Here is a 19,760-nt window from a genome sequence, read left to right on the forward strand (position 1 = left end):
AATTATTTATCACAGAAAAGCAATAATTTTTAATATCAGATGTTAATTCTTTTATTTTCAAATTATTTCCGATTAGAAAACTTTCTAAAAGGGATAAAAAGCTTAAAATTTTATTATCCTATTCTTTAATTATTATCATGAATTGTTTATCCTTAGATTTATTTTATCTCGAATGGTAAACAAATAACACTTTCCTTGTAATCCTAAATTTAATTTATTTAACTTTCTAAAAATATGCTAAACATGCCAACCATAATTCACTAAGTATACAATGTTGCAATTCTAATTTTGAATCACAAAGGAAAATTTTAATTTCTGATCGAATTTCAAAAAGACAATTTAACACTTCGCACGCTGGATAACCACTTTACTTCAGAATGCAACAAAAGCATTTCATCTCTTGGCATAAAATCTTAAATATTCTTGAATTTTAAACTTGGCTTTTAATAAAATTAAGAATTTTCACAACTTGATTCAAAAACGATTTTCAGGTTTTTGGGGATTGTTTTGGCTACTAAAGCTTCACAATGAACGGAGCAGTGAGTATATAGGTGCGACTTTCTTTATTTGAGAAATAACACCGGAATGTTTTCCTGTCAAAGCCCGAGCTCAGTCACTGCGTATGGTAATGTACTTATTCCAAGAAATATCATTCTCAGGCATAAAATTGTCAATTACTTTGAAATTTTCATTTGCAGTTGCTCTATCATGAAGCGATTCACAAAATAATTACTCTTCACCAATTCGTTTATATTCGATCACTCTTAAATCCCTCAGAGTGGCAGCAGTGTTTGCTCCGTTTTGCGTTAAACATCGCAGGTTTACTGTCTTGGTAACACAATATGTTTCGCCACCTGCAATTATGGCAATGGTGAAGGGAGTGAGTTGAGAGACAGAATGACCTCCTGTCGAGACAGAATGCCCAAACATGTTGTTTCTGAAGCTCGCCATTTTAAGTGAGGACAGTCATAACAATGGATGCACCTCCTTTGCCAAAAGTGAGTTCACTTTTAAAACATATATACAATTATTTCTTAATATAAATATCTTAAGCATTATAGTCTTATAGTTAGATTTATGTGTAAAAAATTGAAGGATGTAATAAAAAGGAGTTTTAGTTTGCTCTTTTTTTTTAAGGTATCTGTATATTTGCTTTAGAGTGTAATGCTGTAATGTAGTTTTATTTATTACATACTGCTAATACAATAAAAACTATATGCATGAATGGTACTTTTTGTAAACACTTCTTAAAATTATTTTAATTTTGTAAAATTTACACAACACTATTGATTTTAATATTTAAATTCAGTTTTGCATACATTTTAAATTCAAATAGGAAGAAATGAGGTGGAAAAGAAATCCATACTATTGTTTTGATTTTTTATAACACAAGTGAGCAAATTATTTGGTAGAACTGCAGCATGTCAGCAAGAAATAAAAATTGAAGTTTTAGATTTTTAATGTCATTTTTTTGTCATGTCATTTTATTGCCATATTTTTAGTGTCATATTGTCCATTTATATACAATGTATGTAGATATATTTCCTAATAAAAGGTTTTTCATGCATTGCTTGTTTTCATTTATATTTAAATTACTTTGTTCATGGAAATTATTATAACTCTGCAGTTATGTTAATGATTTCTACTTAGATTTAATCAATAAATAAAATACATAAAAATTTTCGGCATAATTATGAAAAATGAGTGAGCTAATCCATATTATTTAACTTTAAAATTTACTTTATTCTTTGCATGTGAGACTTGGAACTAGAATTAGCATATATAAAAATATATGTACACATTTATTCACCTGTAATGATTAATGTATAGGAATTTGTATGCATATAACGTCTCAAAAGTAAAAACTGTTATAAGCTAACTGAAGATTTTAAGCTTTAATTATTCATAATTTAGGGTAATAGGTTAATTAATTTTAAGCGCTTCATAATTTTGTAATAAGAAATAGAAACATTTCTTTTCTCAACATTTTGTGCAATATAGGAAGTTAAGAACAATAGCATGAGAGTATTTTATGGTAACTTATTTTCTGAATCTCATACGTTGCAAATAAAGCTGAATAATTTTCATGTAAGAGAAATTCACATTTTTTTCTTATTTCAATGTAGTATATTAAATTCGATTTTTTATGCATATTATGCTCAAATAGACAAACTACCAGTAACATCAATTCACAAATTGTATTAAAATATTCATTTTAGAAGTAGCATTTTAAGAAGTTAAATCTAGCAGATTATAATACAGGTTTACTGAGACATATATATATGATCAGCTGTTTAAACACATTCAAATTTTCATGATTATAAAATTTTTCAAGAAATATTTTTAATAAATTAATTTTCGACTATTATGATTATTTAATGGAACATTTAGCTTACATGATTTCATGTTCTAATTTTGTGAATGAAAGCTATGAATAATCATAATTTGTTTTTTAAAATTAAAATATGTATACTGTGAAGGGGTCATTTTAGATAGGGTCATAGAAGAGTCCTGTATAGCAGTGCTCCGCAACCGGTGTGCCATGAGTAGGATATAGGTGTACCGCAATCAAATACATGTATTTGAAATTTTGCAATTTTTTATCATGTATTTAATACATAATGACATTTTTTTTTCTTTAATAATGTCTATTTTAAATGTTTTTATATATTTCACTGTTGTGTAGTTGTGTGTGTGATTATAAGTGTGTCAGCATTTGAATTTTTTTGGCACTTCCTTGATAAGTCGGAACTCTTTGGTGTGCCACGAAATTCCAGAAAGATTTTTTGTGCGTCCCAGGTGAGAAAAGGTTGCGGAGCACTGCTGTATAGTGTAACAAGTATTTATTAACAGGTTTTAAGTTACACACGGACATTACATTTAACTTTAAGAATATTACAGAGCAAGGGTCTGATACAACCTATCAAATGGGACGCTTGGCTTTTACTGAAGTACTTCTCTGACTACTCACCAGAGGGCAGCCTTGTTGTCACAATTAGTCCAACAGTTTATGTTAAAGGATTGGTTACAATACAAAATTCAGAACGTATATCACTATACATGATTTATTGGTTACAATACAAAATTCAGAATGTATATCACTATACATGATTTTTTAAATTTCTTTTATTCAACTTGTAGAGACATTAGGTATTTTTTTGGAAGCAGGCAAGATGAAAAATATGCAACCGCCTTCGCCGAGAATCGAACCGCGGACCTCTGGAATACGCGCCCAGCGTGCAGACCACCACACCAAGAAGGCGGGAGAAGTAGCTTATGAACTAAGCATATTTTATTTCTCAAATCAAATTTTGAAAATTTCTGAAATATTTATTCAAAGTTTTAAGCACTTGAAAGACCTTATTTTTTCTTCAAAAACCAAGTTTTAAGTCCGAATTTTTTGCTATTCCAGTTTTTATGTATAAGTTGCATTGATTTCCTTATTTTTATTACTTACTACACATAGATAAAGGCAAAAACCATGTTTCTGTAAAATAAAATATATTTTGTGTATTCAAAGCAATTTCACATTAGATGTACTGTGAGATAGTGATAGTGTTAAGTATTTCAAAATGTTAAATACTGTAACATGACACCGAATTTCCAATATTTTAATGTGGATGTAATTTTTTAAAATATACATTTCGTTAGATTTGGAAAGAAAAACTGTATGTCCAAACAATAAAGATATGATTGTCTTTCAACTGTGCTTTTTATTTCAGTGATGGTCTACTTTGATTCATAATCTTCATCACCAATAATTTTTTTTGTAAGTACATAGGTAGCAAATCTAAAACAGATGTATATGTCATATATTTAAAATCACAATAGCATGTTAAAAAGTAGTGTAAAACATTTTTTCAAGATATAATATTAACCAGAAATCTAAAACTTTACCTGAGCCATAAACATAGAGTAAATACCATTTTTCAGTTTGCAAATAAAATAAATATAAAATAAGTATATAAAAATCGCACCATCAAGGAGTGAGCAGACTATTATAACTCCTTGTAATGTGTGTGATTTCACCCGAATATCAGACGATATCTCGCTATCGAGAAGAGCGAAAGAAGAAAGGGTCACTCCTTTTTGTGTGTGACAAGAGACTGCTTTTTACTAGAGCGAAAAGTTGCTCCTTGGAGGTTGATGCCATTTTGGCATTAGATGGAGGTGAGATATCACTTCTTTGGAGTCGGATGCTACTCTTTCAAACTTAGAGTAATTAGAATATGTAAGTAAACTAATAATTGAACGAAATTCGTTATATCAGTATTTTTGTCCATTGCACTGCGAAATACTCAATATATGTTATTTTTTGAATAAGTGTCTCTTCTATGGAATTTGCGATTTCATTAATTCCTGGACTTACTGTATCATTTGATAGCGGAATATTTTTAAGTTCATTAACTAGCTTTCGAAGCTTTTTCAGTTTAAATAACGGAACCTTTGATTTATCCTATTTGATTATAAGGAACCTTGATATTATTTGTTTACTATTTTTGAACTCCGATAATTGTCTCTTAAAATATTCTTCAGATTTATGCTTTAAATTGGCGTGCATAGATTCAAGTTGTCTTTAAAGAAACGATGGTTTTGTACTTTGAGTGTACAAGTCCACCGCAAACAACATATTGAGGTTGAGGGTCCATTTCATCTCCATTCCAAGTAAGCCCAAATGATAAATAACTTTCATTATATTTTCAATGAACAATTTTCTTTTCAGTATTCTTAGTGCTAATGCATTGTACTGATCCATGAACTGTGAATCATTACTTTTCCGCTTAGTCATCTCTAGCCGTTTTTCCGTTTTGAAAATCTAGGTTTGTTTTATTATTTTTTCACAAATTATTTAATTGCCCAATATATCACGAGTCATTCAAAAACAAACGACTATATTCTCAAGTCGGGGAGAAAAGTAAGGAATACAAAGCAACAAGATGGCAAATTACCCGGTGTTAGAGACAGCATATCAACATAAAAAATTATTCTAATTGGAAATAGAGCAGTATGAGTTCGGAAATGGTGGCGGCATAAAGTGTAGACATGCTAATAAATCGATTAACTCTGAAAGAATTAATGATCTTTTTATAGGAACTTGTTTTTATTTCCTATTAAATACAACATCCATTTCTATTACTCCCTTTAAAAACATTATTTATGACACATTTCATTATGTCTATGGTTAAAAGAATATTTGTGAAAATAAAAACAGATTATTTTGCTAAAGTCTGCGAGGGGCTATTGAACTTGAACAAAGTTCAGATCGCATAAATTTGCGAGAGTTAGAGAAAAAAACTTAAACAGGATGTGGGGTACTTAATTTTAGAATTTAATAGTTAACACAAAATACTTTGTTTCTTTGCATACCAGCTATTTTTCGTTTGCGTACCACCGGTTGAGAAACACTGCTCTAATATAATTCACATCCTTAGAATCCTTGTCCCATAAAAGAGACACTTATTCAAAAAACAACACATACTGAGTATTTCGCAGTGCAATTTATAAAAATACTGATATAACGAATTTCGTTCAATTATTAGTTTACTCACATATTCTAATTACTCTAAATTCGAAAGCATCCGATTCCAAAGGAGTGATATCTCACCTCCATCTAATGCCAAAATGGCACCAACCTGGAAGGATTGACTTTTCGCTCTAGTAAAAAGCAGTTCCTTCTCACACATACAAAGGAGTGACCGTGTCTTCGTTCGCTCTTCTCGATAGCGAGATATCGCCCAATATTAAAATACGGTAGTTAGTGGATAAATTACTCCTATTTATTCCATTCGCTGAATGCAGTTTCCTTATCAGCATTAATTAATGGGTCCATTTATCATGTAAAGAAGTTTTCCATGTACACTTCACAAACTTATTACAAGCGGCTGTGTCTAAATGATATAAATGCACAGATTTAGTCAGATCGCATAAATTTACAAGTGCTAGAGAAAAAAAAATAGGATATGGAGGCAGTTAATTTTTTGAATCTAACAGTTAAAAATGCTTCGTTTCTCTGCGTACCACCTATATTTCTGTTGCATATCACCGGTTGAGTATCGCTGCTCTGGAATACAGGTCTTGAACCTTTCACGTTCGAAGACCATATCAATAAATTTATAAAGATTCGTGGACCACACATCTAATCAAATAAGTAGCGGAGGTAAGAAATTCATAAAACGAAGGTTTGCAAGATTACAATTAATTTTAAGGGAAGAGGTGGTGGGTTACCGATTTTGATACTAATTATCTTGTTAAAAATATAAAATTTAATGGAAGTCGACTCAATATACTTTTCTTTTAAATTACGAAAGAGATTGAAGGTGACATGGTACATGGCAATAAAAATTTCACATTACTGTCGGGAAGGAAGTCTTCTCAGCCATAATGAGAAACTGAATCTGTGTTGCGATTTGTAAAGTACCCTTCAAATGTTGATCTGGCAGACGTGTTCTTGATTTTGTGGTCTTCATTTGACTAAACAACTATTCACATATATACGTACTGTCAAAGATAAAAGACATAAACAATGCATGTTTACGTACTCCTGGATACTTGTCTTCTGGCACGTACTTCGAATGGCTGTCAGATAGCGTATGATTTTCTAAAAACTTGCATTTAACTGCAAAGTCATACTGCAAATCTACAAATTCTAATTGAAATTCAAGTAGAACCAAAACTTAGTTTCTAAAATTTGAAAAGCCGGAGCCACACGGAAGGCTGTCAGAAAAGAAAAACAATAAATAAATTAAAATTAATAATTAAAATAATAAACAGCTCAAATTAAAATCCCATAAAACATACCGAGGTAAACAAAAATTTAATGAATTCATTAAGTTTATGATGAATAGTTAAATAACAAAATAAAATACCGGATCTCGTCTTATTAGGGACTGTAGGTTGAATTGCAATGTTGTTGTTGTTGTCATGTCTGTGATAAAGCCTATTCAAATAGTACCATGAGTAAAGATGACAGCCCTAACAATCTGCAAAATGTTATCACCATACAGGTTCGGTCTCTAAAACAGAACCCCGATTTTTAGCAATTTAGTAAGGATGGCTGGACAATCAAAAATATGTGCAGTTTTCAGTTGTGTGTCTGGGCAGTTATCACAGTTCCTGTAGGTTTTCTTACCCTCTTTGTCAGTTTTCAATCGTCTGTGATGGCCAGCTTTAAGTCTGGCAATAGTTTAGATTAGATTATAAGTTGTAAGAAAAACTAAGGAACAGCTTAGCCGAACTCCGGTTCAGTTGAAGCCCTGAATATGTAGTATAATACAGTATTTCAAAGAATGATAAGGAAAAAAAAAAAAAAAAGACCAATCCATTTTCCAGCACACCAATGAAAAAAGGTAAAACGGTTAAAGGCGCCAGTATTAAAATAGAAAAAATGCTAGAAACATTAACAAAGTATGGAAGGAAATGTGGTTGATTCGTCCTTTCAATCCAAAAATGGCATTTCGCTTAATTTTCCTTTTCCCTTGTAACCTGTGGAAGGAATGTCCTTTCGCCTTTTTCCTCACTGTCCTTGTAATCTCAATATCACGTGCCAGATAGAGCGGAGCGAGATGGATTTATTTCATCTAATTATAGAAAAGCAGATTTGGGCTATCTCTTTAAGGAGAGGGATGTCTTCGTGGAGGATCTTTCAAAGAATCTGAGTCGCAACCACATTACATATGGGGTAAAACCACAAAAATGTCCATGCAGTAGCCCGTTTGCCTGAAATCGAACCCATGTCGAATTACCAGTGTTAGCGAAATTTCGGCTCGGGCACCGGTGTATTCTCGGATGGAGCGAGATGGGAGTTTTTCTGTATCTCTGTCTGCCCTTTGATTCATGATTATTAAAATTTCGCTCTTAGTTTCTTTTTTTAAACGCGCTTTTGAATCTTAATTCATGTAATCATATATTTACATATTGCACACAATTTAAATCATGGAGAATAACAGCAAAAGCGCCTATTTCTTATAATATTGAAATAAATGTAATAACATCATCATTTTCCCAGATGAAACTTTCACATACATAACACAATGCTTACTTTTATTGAATAACAAGACATTATTTATTTTTCATTCGCATCTTCTCTCTTTTTAGTGACAAATGCGATTAGTGAAGAGCAACATTTCGGGAATGCTATTTTTGATGCTTACTGGGGGGGGGCAGAAATGTAATGTAACATTTTTTGAATTTCACAATTTAATCACGCAAGAGAGGGAAAAAATATTAAACAAATGCTATGATTTTGTTTAAAACTCTCTTAATAATGAATTAGGATGCTTAAAATTTCTGTCCATCTGTCTGAGTTTAAAGCAATAATACTTTAATCCTTTTTCGGAGTTTTCCGTATGTATAATGTGAAGATGAGTCAATTGTTGGTAAAGAAATTTCATGAAGTCAACCCTTCAGCTAGACTTATAATTTTCGTGTGCCCTGCAATTAATTCAAACCCAGTTCAATTAAAAATATGACTATTTCATTAGAATTCAGGTTTTCATAAATATCAAATCAGATTTGCATTCGTCTTTTCAATTTATTATCGAGTTATTTCTTTATTATTCCAGCTCAAACAGACCAGAATTTGAGCCGATTTCGGTGGCACACAAGCGCTTTTATTTATTTATTTATTTATTTATTATTATTTTTTAATTTACCACCTAATGACAAGAACATTCTCCAGTTACAGGTAAAAGCCGATACAGTTGAAAGCCTGAACACCACTCACGATCTTAGAAATATGTATAGTAAAACTTCTCCTGTTCAAGCTATGATAAGTAATATATAACGACAAGGATCGTCAAAACTTCGATCGTGAGCTACCAATAGGTCACTGCAGCGTTTTTGGTAACTCATATAAAAATATTTTCCTTTCAATTTAATATCAAAAACCAATATAATAAATACATGGTTATATAATGAATTCAAATCATGATTCGCCGGACTTGTGATGAATAACACCGTATCAATAAATTTCCTGAAAACTGAAACTATTCCGTTGTATCGGTAATTAAACAGAACTGAATTGAGAAACTATTATTTCATAGTAAATTCATCTGAAATGCAACCTCGATAGAAAGTTTCATCTTTGGCATTTTCAAAGCATTCATCATTAGTAATATTATACTACATAAATAACTAACAAATGAGCTAAATGAACGTCGTATAGTTCTACTTAATTTTGCCAAGTGGTAAAAATGCTTTATATAAGCAGGTAGTTATCAAATAACTTGAAATTTTAGATTATTGCGCACATTTATGGAGTTCAGTCATAACCATATCAAGACATAATAATATCGTACAGAATACTGTTATCTACGCTGTACTGTTATGTAAAACATTTTATTCAAAGAAGTTTTAAGAAAACCAAGCCAGCGCTTGAATTCAAGAACTAGAGAGCAAGAGGGTACTATCAGAGGGATATCCCCAACGTTGCGGGGTGAGAGGAAGTTAGAAGAACTGAATGAGTGCTTGAAGGAGATAGAATTACCAGAAGGAGATTGTTAAACACAAAAAAGGGGATCCAGTTTGTGGAAACTGCTTTCAAAATAACAGTACGAGTATTTACTTGGAGAAAGTGGGCTCTTATACAATGTAAACAATGTAATATTCATCGGAATTTAAAATTTGTAACGCAACCTTTTTTTAACGTAAAAAATTATCAATTATAAATTGTCCACAAAGATATTAATTTATACAATATTTTCAAATATTATTAGAAATAAAACAGAAATGTATTTCCGATACTTGAAACTTCAAATCTCTAGTAAAATATTTTGGTCATACTGTTCACATTTAAGACACGTTAAATAATTTAACAAATTAAACAACAGACTGAAAATTTCAGATTAGACTAACCTTGAAGCGTTTACTATTAAAATTCCAAAACAATTTTTTTATTATGCTATCAATTTAAATATTAATTTTTTAGAAATTAAATATATAGAGAGCATAAAATTATTAGGTATTTCTCCCGCCTTCTTAGCATGGCAGTGTAGTGCTCAGCACGGTCAGTGGTCCAGAGGTCAGTGGTTCGATTCCTGGCAAGGACGTTGCTCATTCTTTCATCCCTCCTGCTTTCAAAACATACCTAATGTGTCTAGAAAATAATTAAAAGAAATCAGAGAATTGCAAAAATTTCGCATTATAAGCACGTTGTTCACATTCCATGAAGTCGTATTTCGTAAACGATTGCATTATGCGGATCAAAATTTGTGTGCCGATGCCGATTTTGTGCCAGTCTCTGATTTTCTTAACGAAAACAGATCCCTGTGTACATGGGGAAACAACAACGTTCGCAATGACAAATTTTTGCAGTTCTCAATTTTCGCAGTGACAGCTTACAGCAATTCTTTTCCTAGTACCGACACACACCATAAAAACACACACACACACACACAAAAAAAAAAAAAAAAAAAAAAAATCTGAAATGTTTCAGATTTTAAATTACGTCCAAAGGGGCGTTTTTTAACATTTTGTGTGTTACCTTTCTTTATTAAATATCATGTTCCTCGCACTTAAACCATAAGATCCAGTGCAACAGCAATATCGCAAAATAGTTTTAAAACGAGCATATCTTTAGAATTTCCGATACAGAGACTCACGCGCTGGAGATAAAAATGTTTTTTCTGCACAACGTTGCCATTGCTCGCTTTGAAATCCTTGAGTTTGTTAATCAAAAATTCGTCAAAGTTTTAAAAAATAGGAAATCGATCATAAAACAAATTTCAAATTTCAAATTTGGTCTTCCACATGCTCATATTCGCTGGAGGATTACGTTATTCAAAATTCGATGACTCTATGTACCGTTGTTTTATCACAATACGAGAAATATACATACATTTATGCAGATTTTTCATTATTTAATTTCTTCAAATATAATGTAGGACTCTAACATTTTGTGGCAACAGTTTGAAAAGTGAACCGACATTTATGAGTCCGACGCAAAATGCCAAAACGAAACTAATAGTCCTTCGGGATTCAAATCCCTTTGGACTAAAAAAAAAATCACCACCTCATATTAAGAACTAGAATCCAGTTTCCAAGATTAATTTAGAAGTGTTTTGCATAATTTTTGTTTAAATACTACTCATTGTTTAAAAAAATCTTTCTATTTGGATTATACCAATAGACAGATATGGAGAGTTGGTTTAAATTAAGCAAATAATATAAGTTTCAGTTGTTTTAGTACAGTTGTTGTTTTATACTTCAGATTAAAAAATATTTATGTTTTTGCTTTCTTCTGATCAAATCTTTTAGCTAAGAGTAATTTTTTGACAATTTAAAAATCCATTCAGATTCACCAGCCTAAGACATTTCGTAGCTTACGCTGGTACTATTACAAGAAAAATTTGTAATATAATAATTTCATTTGGATCAACTTGTATTTTTTAGCATTTTATACTGAGCATGGCTTTCAGTAAGGATAGATTTCGGTCCATAAATGAACTCTACTAAAAATCAGGGCTTAATTTCTAAAATTAGAAGTGCTGGAGCCCTATGGAAGACCGTCAGCGAAGAGGAACAAAAGTAAATAAATAAAGTGACTTTTAAAATCATTAATAATTTAAAAATTAAATAGTAAATAATTATCAAATTAATTTATAATTACTTAATGTGTATCAATTATTATTTAGCCTACCAGCGGCCGAGCGGTAAAGTCGCTGAACACTGGTAGTTCGGTCCGAGGTTCGAATCCCACGAACGGGCTGGCTGCATGGGCGTTTTCGTGGTTTTCCCCATGTGTAACGTGTATACGAGCCAGTTTCCCTTAGAAAGTCCTCCACGAAGGCATCCCTCCTCTTAGGCAGATAGCCCTCGAGGTTTTGCCATACTCACACACACACACACAATTATTATTTAACTAAGTAAAACGTGATTATTATTTAATTAAATAATTAAAGATTACGGTATTTAATTAATTAAAATTAAATAAGATGTAAAGAGATAAACTAAAATTTAATTAGCGATTTCTAATATAATTTTATTGTAAAAAATAAAATTTTCGAGATCAAATTTCTACTGAAATTGTTGTTCAGTTACATAAAAGAAGTGCCGAAGCCTTCACATTTAGGGCTCCGGTGCGCTCTGCCTAGAATTATGGTTTATTCCAAAAACTAAGAAGTACCGGCACAATTTAAGCTCTGCTAAAATTATTATTTGAATATTTTGATCGTAATAAAATCTAATTAGGAGATGAGCAATTGCTTTGTTATGCATGGTTTCTAATTAAAAAAAAATTGAAATTCCATTTAGAAACGGTTTGGAATCAACAGGAGCTGTGAATGCATTTTTTCCACATATCGCTGTAATTCATTTTGACAACTTGTTAATCATAAATTTTGTTCTAGAGTTAATCTGAAGAAATGAATTTGAATATCAAGCTGATTCTTATCTTTCTTGATCAATCTGAAGTCAAGATCTGTTTTATCGGTTAGGTCAACTCTACATAATTTGGAAGAAGAATTTTTTTTTTTTTTTTTTTTTTTTTTTTTTTTTTGTTTGTTTCTCTCCCAACAGGACAGCCGGTTCCCTTACGAAAGTGATAGAATAAGAGCTAAAAGCACTGGCGTTCTTCCTTTTAAGAAAAATATTTTAATGTTGGTGAAAGCTTAAAAGGAAAATCACCTAAATCAAGAACTGACGGCTGAACATAGTCCGTTGATAAAACTTTTTACCCTAAAGCATGAGGGCGATTAAAAGCTTTTCAAAGCAAGAAACATGAAAAAAATCAACGATTTCCTCGCAAGTATTAGAAGTACGGACTTTTGTGCTAGACGGACGTGCTTCCGATTATACCACGAAAGCACGCGGTAAGGAAAAGAAAATTTCTTACATTTCCCTCCATTTAAAGGGCGACTAGGGAGGAAAAGATCTAGACCCCAAATACTTGTGGTGACGCATTATTCCGCCACGTTTTAATTCGGGTACTAGTATTAGAGCGGTTTAGAGATTTTTGTTGAAACGGGAAACATTAAAATCAGCAGTACCCTCACAGGAATTTGAAATCTGGATTTTCCGACCGGTAGTCGAAAGTGCTTTCAACTACACCCTGGAGAAACGCATTAGGAAAAAGAAAATTATTTACAAAATACATTCAAGATTATCTAATATATTTGTAAATGTCACTTTATCTAAGCTTTACATTTTAGGATAAAATTAAAATGTTGTTTATTCCATTTGTAACTAATGATTTATTACAAATGTCCTTTTTATAATAAGTAAAAAAAATGCTTTGATAAAGTAATTGATTTATTTACTAATATAATTTATTCTCAAACAATATTAAATGCAATAATTTGAACGAATAGTCGCCTTAACAAAAAAAGGAAGCAAAATAAAAAATAAATAAATAAAAATCCGAAAGCTTTCAGATTTTATATTACTCCTAAAGGGACTTTTTTTTAACGTTTAGTGTGTTACCATTATTTATTAAATATCATGTTCTTTGCACTTAAACCACATAAAATTCAATTCAACAGTAAAGTCACAAAATATTTAAAAACAGCATATCTTTAGAATTTCCGACAAACAGTTTCGCGCGCTTGCGATAATCCCCCCCTGCACTGTTTTGCCATTGCTTGCTCGTTTTGAAGTCGTTGAGTTTGTTAATCAAAAATTCGTTAAAATTTTACAAAATATGAAAGAGATAATAAAACAAATTCAAAATTCGGGCTTCAGGGGCCCATGTTCGGATGGAGGATTACGTTATTCAAAATTTTATTGCTCTAGGTACCGTCATTTTTTCACAATGCGAAAAACATACGTGGAGATTCTTCATTATTTAATTTTTTTAATATAATACAGGGCGATCATACTTGGTGATAACAATTTAAAAAGTGATTCGCAATTTATAGTTGAAACGCCACAAAATGCCGTTTTATTGAACGGAGGGTTACACATGTAATCGTTTACTGTGATGCTTTTTAATGCGTGCAATATGTTTAGTTGTTGTTTTTTCACGTGCTTCAATTTGTTTTCCTCATTCCGACAAAACTCAGGAGATATGAAAGAATGAAATTAAATGCGTTTAGTGTTTTGGGAAGTTTGGAAATTCCGTGTTTTGCAAGAAGATACAATATACTGATTTACGCACATTGTTCGAATCTTGAAAATGTGGACGGAAATTTCAGAACTATTTAAAATTTAAGCAAGGAAATCATTACTTCAGACAATCCCGCCAATAAAGGATTTGTCATTATGAATTATATTTAATATAAAATATAAGAAAGGGCTTAAGATTCAGACTGCAGTTACAACAAACGAAGGAATCTCATTTATGAAATGACAAAGAAAACCACCGGCAGTTTGCAATACATTGCCTCTGAAACTTTTGTACCTATTATACCGAATTTGAATCTAAATTTTCAACATCTTTGAGTACCTGGTTGATGTTGCTTATGTAAACATGGAGTTTAATGAAAATGCATGAAACTGAAACATCGCTGAGAGGTACAGCACTGTTTTTGGAAGTTTAGTACAGGTCAGGAAGGGAAAGCTGCCACTTCCACTATCTTCCACAGATATAAAATGGGTCACAACTTTTTCTGTTGGTGTATGATAGTACATGGGGAAAAGCTAGTGCATCTCCTGTAAATGGTGTCTAGAATCTGAAGGCTATAATTTCGAAAATAAAACTTGCACCAAAGAATACCTCAGGCTTTGAAAAGTGATGATACCTATGAATATTCGGAACAGCTCTTGTATCGCCTGAATGGCATTTTTGTAACTTAAAGAAACTAATTTCTGATTTAAGTCCTGTGGATTTTGTATCTTAAACGACGAGATATGCTTCATAAACTTTAGTTTAAATATCTCTACAAGGGAACTAACTGTCTGAGGCTTCTTTAAAGTCTTTCAAAACTGCAGACATTCTTCTTTTTCAGGCAATAAGAAGGGTCATCTGAAATCAAAGAATCCAGTTTTGCACAAGGAACTGCGACGACAGATGTCAACGGAAGAAGCTCTCCGTCAGTCACTCAAATAATCCGTGTCAATCAAACTGTATTTTTTATCATTAGCTGTTTCGAATAATCATTTGAGAAAGTAAAAGAGCGCTCTATCCCCGTATACGTGTTTTTGTGTGCCAAAACATGCAGTGTAAAACTTGCATCACCACCTGCATAGGCATTGTGTCAAAGAAACGTTTCCGTATTTTACGAAGTGTCTTCTTGATAATAAAAAGGCCAGCATTAGGCTACTGCGGAAGCATTAGGCTACTACGAAAGCATTAGGCTACTACGAAATTCTTTTAGTACGCTGGAGATTTAAACTCTGGTTAAAAATAGCTGCAACTTGATGTCTTTTCCATTCGGCGGAAAAGGATTTAATCTCTCAGGCAGATTGGCATTGTAAACGCAGCTAATCTAAAACTCTAATACTTGGTGGCAACATTTTAAAGAAGTGATTCGCTGTTTATAGTGAATAAACGCAAAGTGCCAAAACGAAATTAATAGCTCTTTTGGGCAAATTACCCCTTTCTACTAAGGAAAAAAATCCGAAAGCTTTCAGATTTTATATTACGCTCAAAGGGGCGTTTTTTTAAAGTTTTTTGTGTTACCTTTATTTATAAAATATTATGTTCTTCGCACTTAAACCATAAAATTCAATTCAACAGCAATATCACAAAATATTTAAAAGAACAACTTTTTCTCTAGATTTTCCGATACACAGTCTCGCGCGCAGGAAATAAAAATGTTTTTTTTATTTATCCCGTACAGTGTTGCCATTGCTTTCTTTGAAACCGTTGAGATTTTAATCAGAAACTCATAAATGCTTTACAAAATATGAAACAGATAATAAAACAAATTCCCAATTTAGACTTCTAGATGTTCATATTCGAGTGGAGGCATATATTATTCAAAATTTGATGGCTCTAGATACCGTAGTTTTATCACAATGCGAAAAAAATCCATACATTTATGCATATTATTAATTATTTAATTTCTTTAAATATAATAAAGTTCTCTAATATTTGGTGGCAAGAATTTAAAGTCATTCGCCGTTTCTAGTGAATCGACGCAAAGTGCCAAAACGAAATTAATAGCTTTTCTGGGCAAATTGCCCCTTTGAACTAATAAAATACATTTTATTCAATGTCCTGAATGTCGATACTTCATATGTTGAAAATTCTATAACAAATTTTACCTATTACATTTGTGCAAATACATTTGTGGGAAATGTATAATAAATTAAAACGGATGAGAAAGTGTTTCTGCAAAGAAAATTTTGTACTACTTAATTCCTCGCGGCGTTTCTTCAAAACTATTTTTTAAATATATTTTCTTTGAAAATAAAGTAATGTTTAGAACTTAATAAAACCCATAAATAGAAGAACGTTGGCGGCAGCGGAATTCGAAATGAAAACTTCTCGTTTGCATCTTTTACATTATTAAGAGGCTATCAGCATTGCTCAAAATAGAAGAACTTAAATAACATAAATAATATTTAGAATTTGAACCTCGAATTTGATGGTTATTTCATAAAATGCACCTTAGATGTTTGCATGCATAGTCATTTTAAGATTATTTTTTAATTATGCATTATTTGGGCAAAAGCCATGAATCAAAAACGTGCACTTCTCTTGTTGGGTCGATGTACGTGATTCATTATTTTTCATACGTACAAGAATTGGATAAAAAGTAGTGGCAATACCACTCCGTCGTGACAGTTGTGCACGACGCTCAGTGGTACTAGTACTTTCTTACACAGATGGTTGACAGTCAACTGAAGGTTCGCAGTTAGTGGCGGCAGTTGTAGTGTGAAGTGATTTGAAGTGTGGAGTCAAAAATCAAGCGCCCTAAAATCTTTTTTAAGAAGCAGGAACAACGCTTTCAAAAGAAATACGTTACACAAACCTGCTATTAGTCTCTTCGACAAGTATGTAGTTATGTTGTGTTAGCATATCCTACGGTGACAGGAAAGGAGAGGGAAACAATTCTGTGAAAGAAGTGCCATTCAGAATCGACGTCGTTCCGGACGACTCCAGTTTGACAGCCACACACTTCAATTCTTTTATTGGATGATGATTGATGATGAATCATACTATCGCAGACATGTCAAGTTCGCGACTCTTGATTTATTTTTCTGTGGCCCTCTTCATCCCGAAAAAGTAACGAAAAGTATATAAATATATATAAAAAAATTGGAATTTCATCTAATATCAAGATATATATACAACCTTGGCTGTTAAAAAGTACTGTTGAGAAGGTCTTTTTACATAAATAATTTTCCAACCGACGTTAAGAAAGTACAATCCCATTTACAAATGGAATTAACAGAAATTCAGTGCGACTGAAATTTAAACCAAAAATTCAATGAAGTAGATATCGCCTAATTTTACAAATACCTGCTTGCGCAGTTCCCATAAGCAGCAAACTTGTATGATACGTAATTTCTGTGTTGATATAGCATGTATCGAACTGAACAACTTTTTTCTTTTAGGAACAAACGTCTCCAGTTAGATCCACGTTAACAGACATTCATTCATCTGACATCTGTTCTGAAAATCGCTACAAGCAGCATGCACCTTAGACGTCCGAGAGCAGCTTGGTGCTAGATGTCAAGAAAACAGCAACATTTTGTCCACTTGAAGGGTTAAGTTTGATATACCAGCACTAATCATTGATATAGCCATATGCCACAGAACTAAGCTCCACGATCTACACCAGATCCTTGGATACCACAAACCTGCAGAGCATTGAATACCCGTACGTTATCCACGCTACCACTTTAGTATATAGGTATGTACTTGCACGAAACGTTTTGAATCGACTCCAGAGGGAAGGAGATGGTTTTATTGCACAGATCATCACGACAGAGGAAACATGGCCAGGCTTCTGAGAATCATGAGGAGCAAAATGACAATCGAATGAATGTAAGCATCCTAGTTCGCCTCGCCCATACTTGGTAAATGGCGTGAAGGTGATTTCCCACAGAAGTCTTTTACTATAGAGTAAGTATTGAAGCACTGTGCTATAAATTTGCATATGAAATTATCTATTAAAATCAAATGAATGACTTTTTAATTTTGTTATATAATTGCTACGTGTATTTTTAATCAAAATTATATTTCGTAATTTATTTAAGGCTTTATTCAGGCTGTAGTTTACATTTCAATTTTCTGGTAGTATTTCGACTATTACACATTTTGAATACGATTATTAAAAGTAGTTGTCGCATTGTAACCGCCATTTTCATAATTTAATAAATATAAAACTATTATTAAGAAAAGCATAATGATTATTTTATGTTTTCTTTAAAATTTTTAGTGAAATTTAAAAACATACCATTTCCATAGTCATAGTCATTTCCAGGTGCAGTCCACTGAAGTTCTACTGTATTATTCTCATGGTTCACAGAAATAACTTTCAAATCACAGATCCGATTGGGAGGGATTATGTCCACCGGTGGCGGTTTCTTGAGAACAGTGAAAAAGCCAACGATTTTTGTTTGAACTGGAGTGATTGCCTTTTTTGAAGAGTAACCTAAGAAGAAAAGAATTAATTTTAAATTGAAACCATTCCTATATATGGAAAATATAACAAGATATAAAATATCTAGAATTAGTACATCTAGAACAGAATCCAGAATACCTAGAATAGCATGTAGAATATCTAGAACAGAATCTACTTAAGAATTATTTTCTCGAAATTTTGTAATATTACATCTGTAAAAAATATAGGCTAAGTGTTTAATTGTACAAATGCTTATAATTAGAGGTTGCTCATAAAAAGAAGCTATACAATAATAGCAAAAACTTCTTATGTGTCGAAGATAGCCATACTATCGAAATTTTATACAGCCTAATCAATATACAGTGGTGACCAAAATTGTGGACACTTTTGGAAATTTTTATGTTTTTGAACCTCAGGATTATCCTCGACATTTAGAATACGCGCTCTGCTACGTGGACAAATGCAACCAGAGCCCAGCGTTTCTATCCTGCATTCTTTTTTCGGTTGAAGCAATTTTCTGTCATGAAAGTATCTTGAATCAACGCAATATTCATCTGTGGTGCCATGACAACCCACGAAATATGAACCCACATACTGCTCAGTGATATATGGGTGAGCGTTATTGGTCATCAATTATATCGCTTATTCCCCCTATTGGGATTATCGAAACTATCGCATTTTTCTGGAGGAGGCACTGACACAGTTACTTGACAGTGTTCTTACATCTGTTTGGCGTGTAATAGCGTACCAGCACGATGGGACTCCAGCCTATTTTTCCCGTGCCGTACGGGATTACTTGAACAATTCATTTGCGCAGCAGTGGATTGGGCATGGAGGACCTGTCTTATAACCATCACGATTACCCGATTTATCTAGCCTGGATGTCTTCTTGTGCGGGACCTCGAAAGCCATGGCAAGATGGCAGTTGACTGAAACACAGGAATTCAAAACAGGCATCTCCTTGGCGGCTGCAAACGTCCGCGACATATTGGGTATTTTGAAAGTGTTCGACAGTCCATGCATCGCCGTTATGAAGTCTGCATAACGGTAAACGCTCGGAACTTTGAGCATTTGTGAAACTGAAAGTGTATATGTATTGTAAATCATCACTAAATAAAGAGTTTTCCAACCCATTATTGGGTCGTCATTCCTGTATCTTTGTTTGTCCTCCATATGATCATAGTAGTAGGGAACAGAATTTATTGGAATTCATCGTGATCACAAACTGACCTTTAAAGACCATAAAAATAAGTTCCGGCTTTCCTGATGATTAAGGTCCCTGACATTTCATAACGTGGCATAACCTCGGAC

The 19,760-nt window shown here is 32.5% G+C and overlaps 1 protein-coding gene across 5 annotated transcripts in view; it reads right to left on the bottom strand.

Moving 5' to 3' along the window:
* LOC118187984 (calcium-activated chloride channel regulator 1-like) overlaps positions 1-19,760 on the bottom strand; it is a 101,217-nt gene that overhangs the window by 9,254 nt on the left and 72,203 nt on the right. For all 5 annotated transcript variants that reach the window (XM_085811633.1, XM_085811631.1, XM_085811632.1 and 2 more), the window contains one exon: positions 18,282-18,479. In XM_085811633.1, the coding sequence (XP_085667759.1) occupies positions 18,282-18,479 (198 nt within the window). The remainder of the gene's footprint in view (positions 1-18,281; positions 18,480-19,760) is intronic.

Source organism: Stegodyphus dumicola, chromosome 2, assembly GCF_044657685.1.
Source record: "Stegodyphus dumicola isolate Sdum_Otavi_A_Nest chromosome 2, ASM4465768v1".
Classification (NCBI taxonomy): domain Eukaryota; kingdom Metazoa; phylum Arthropoda; class Arachnida; order Araneae; family Eresidae; genus Stegodyphus; species Stegodyphus dumicola.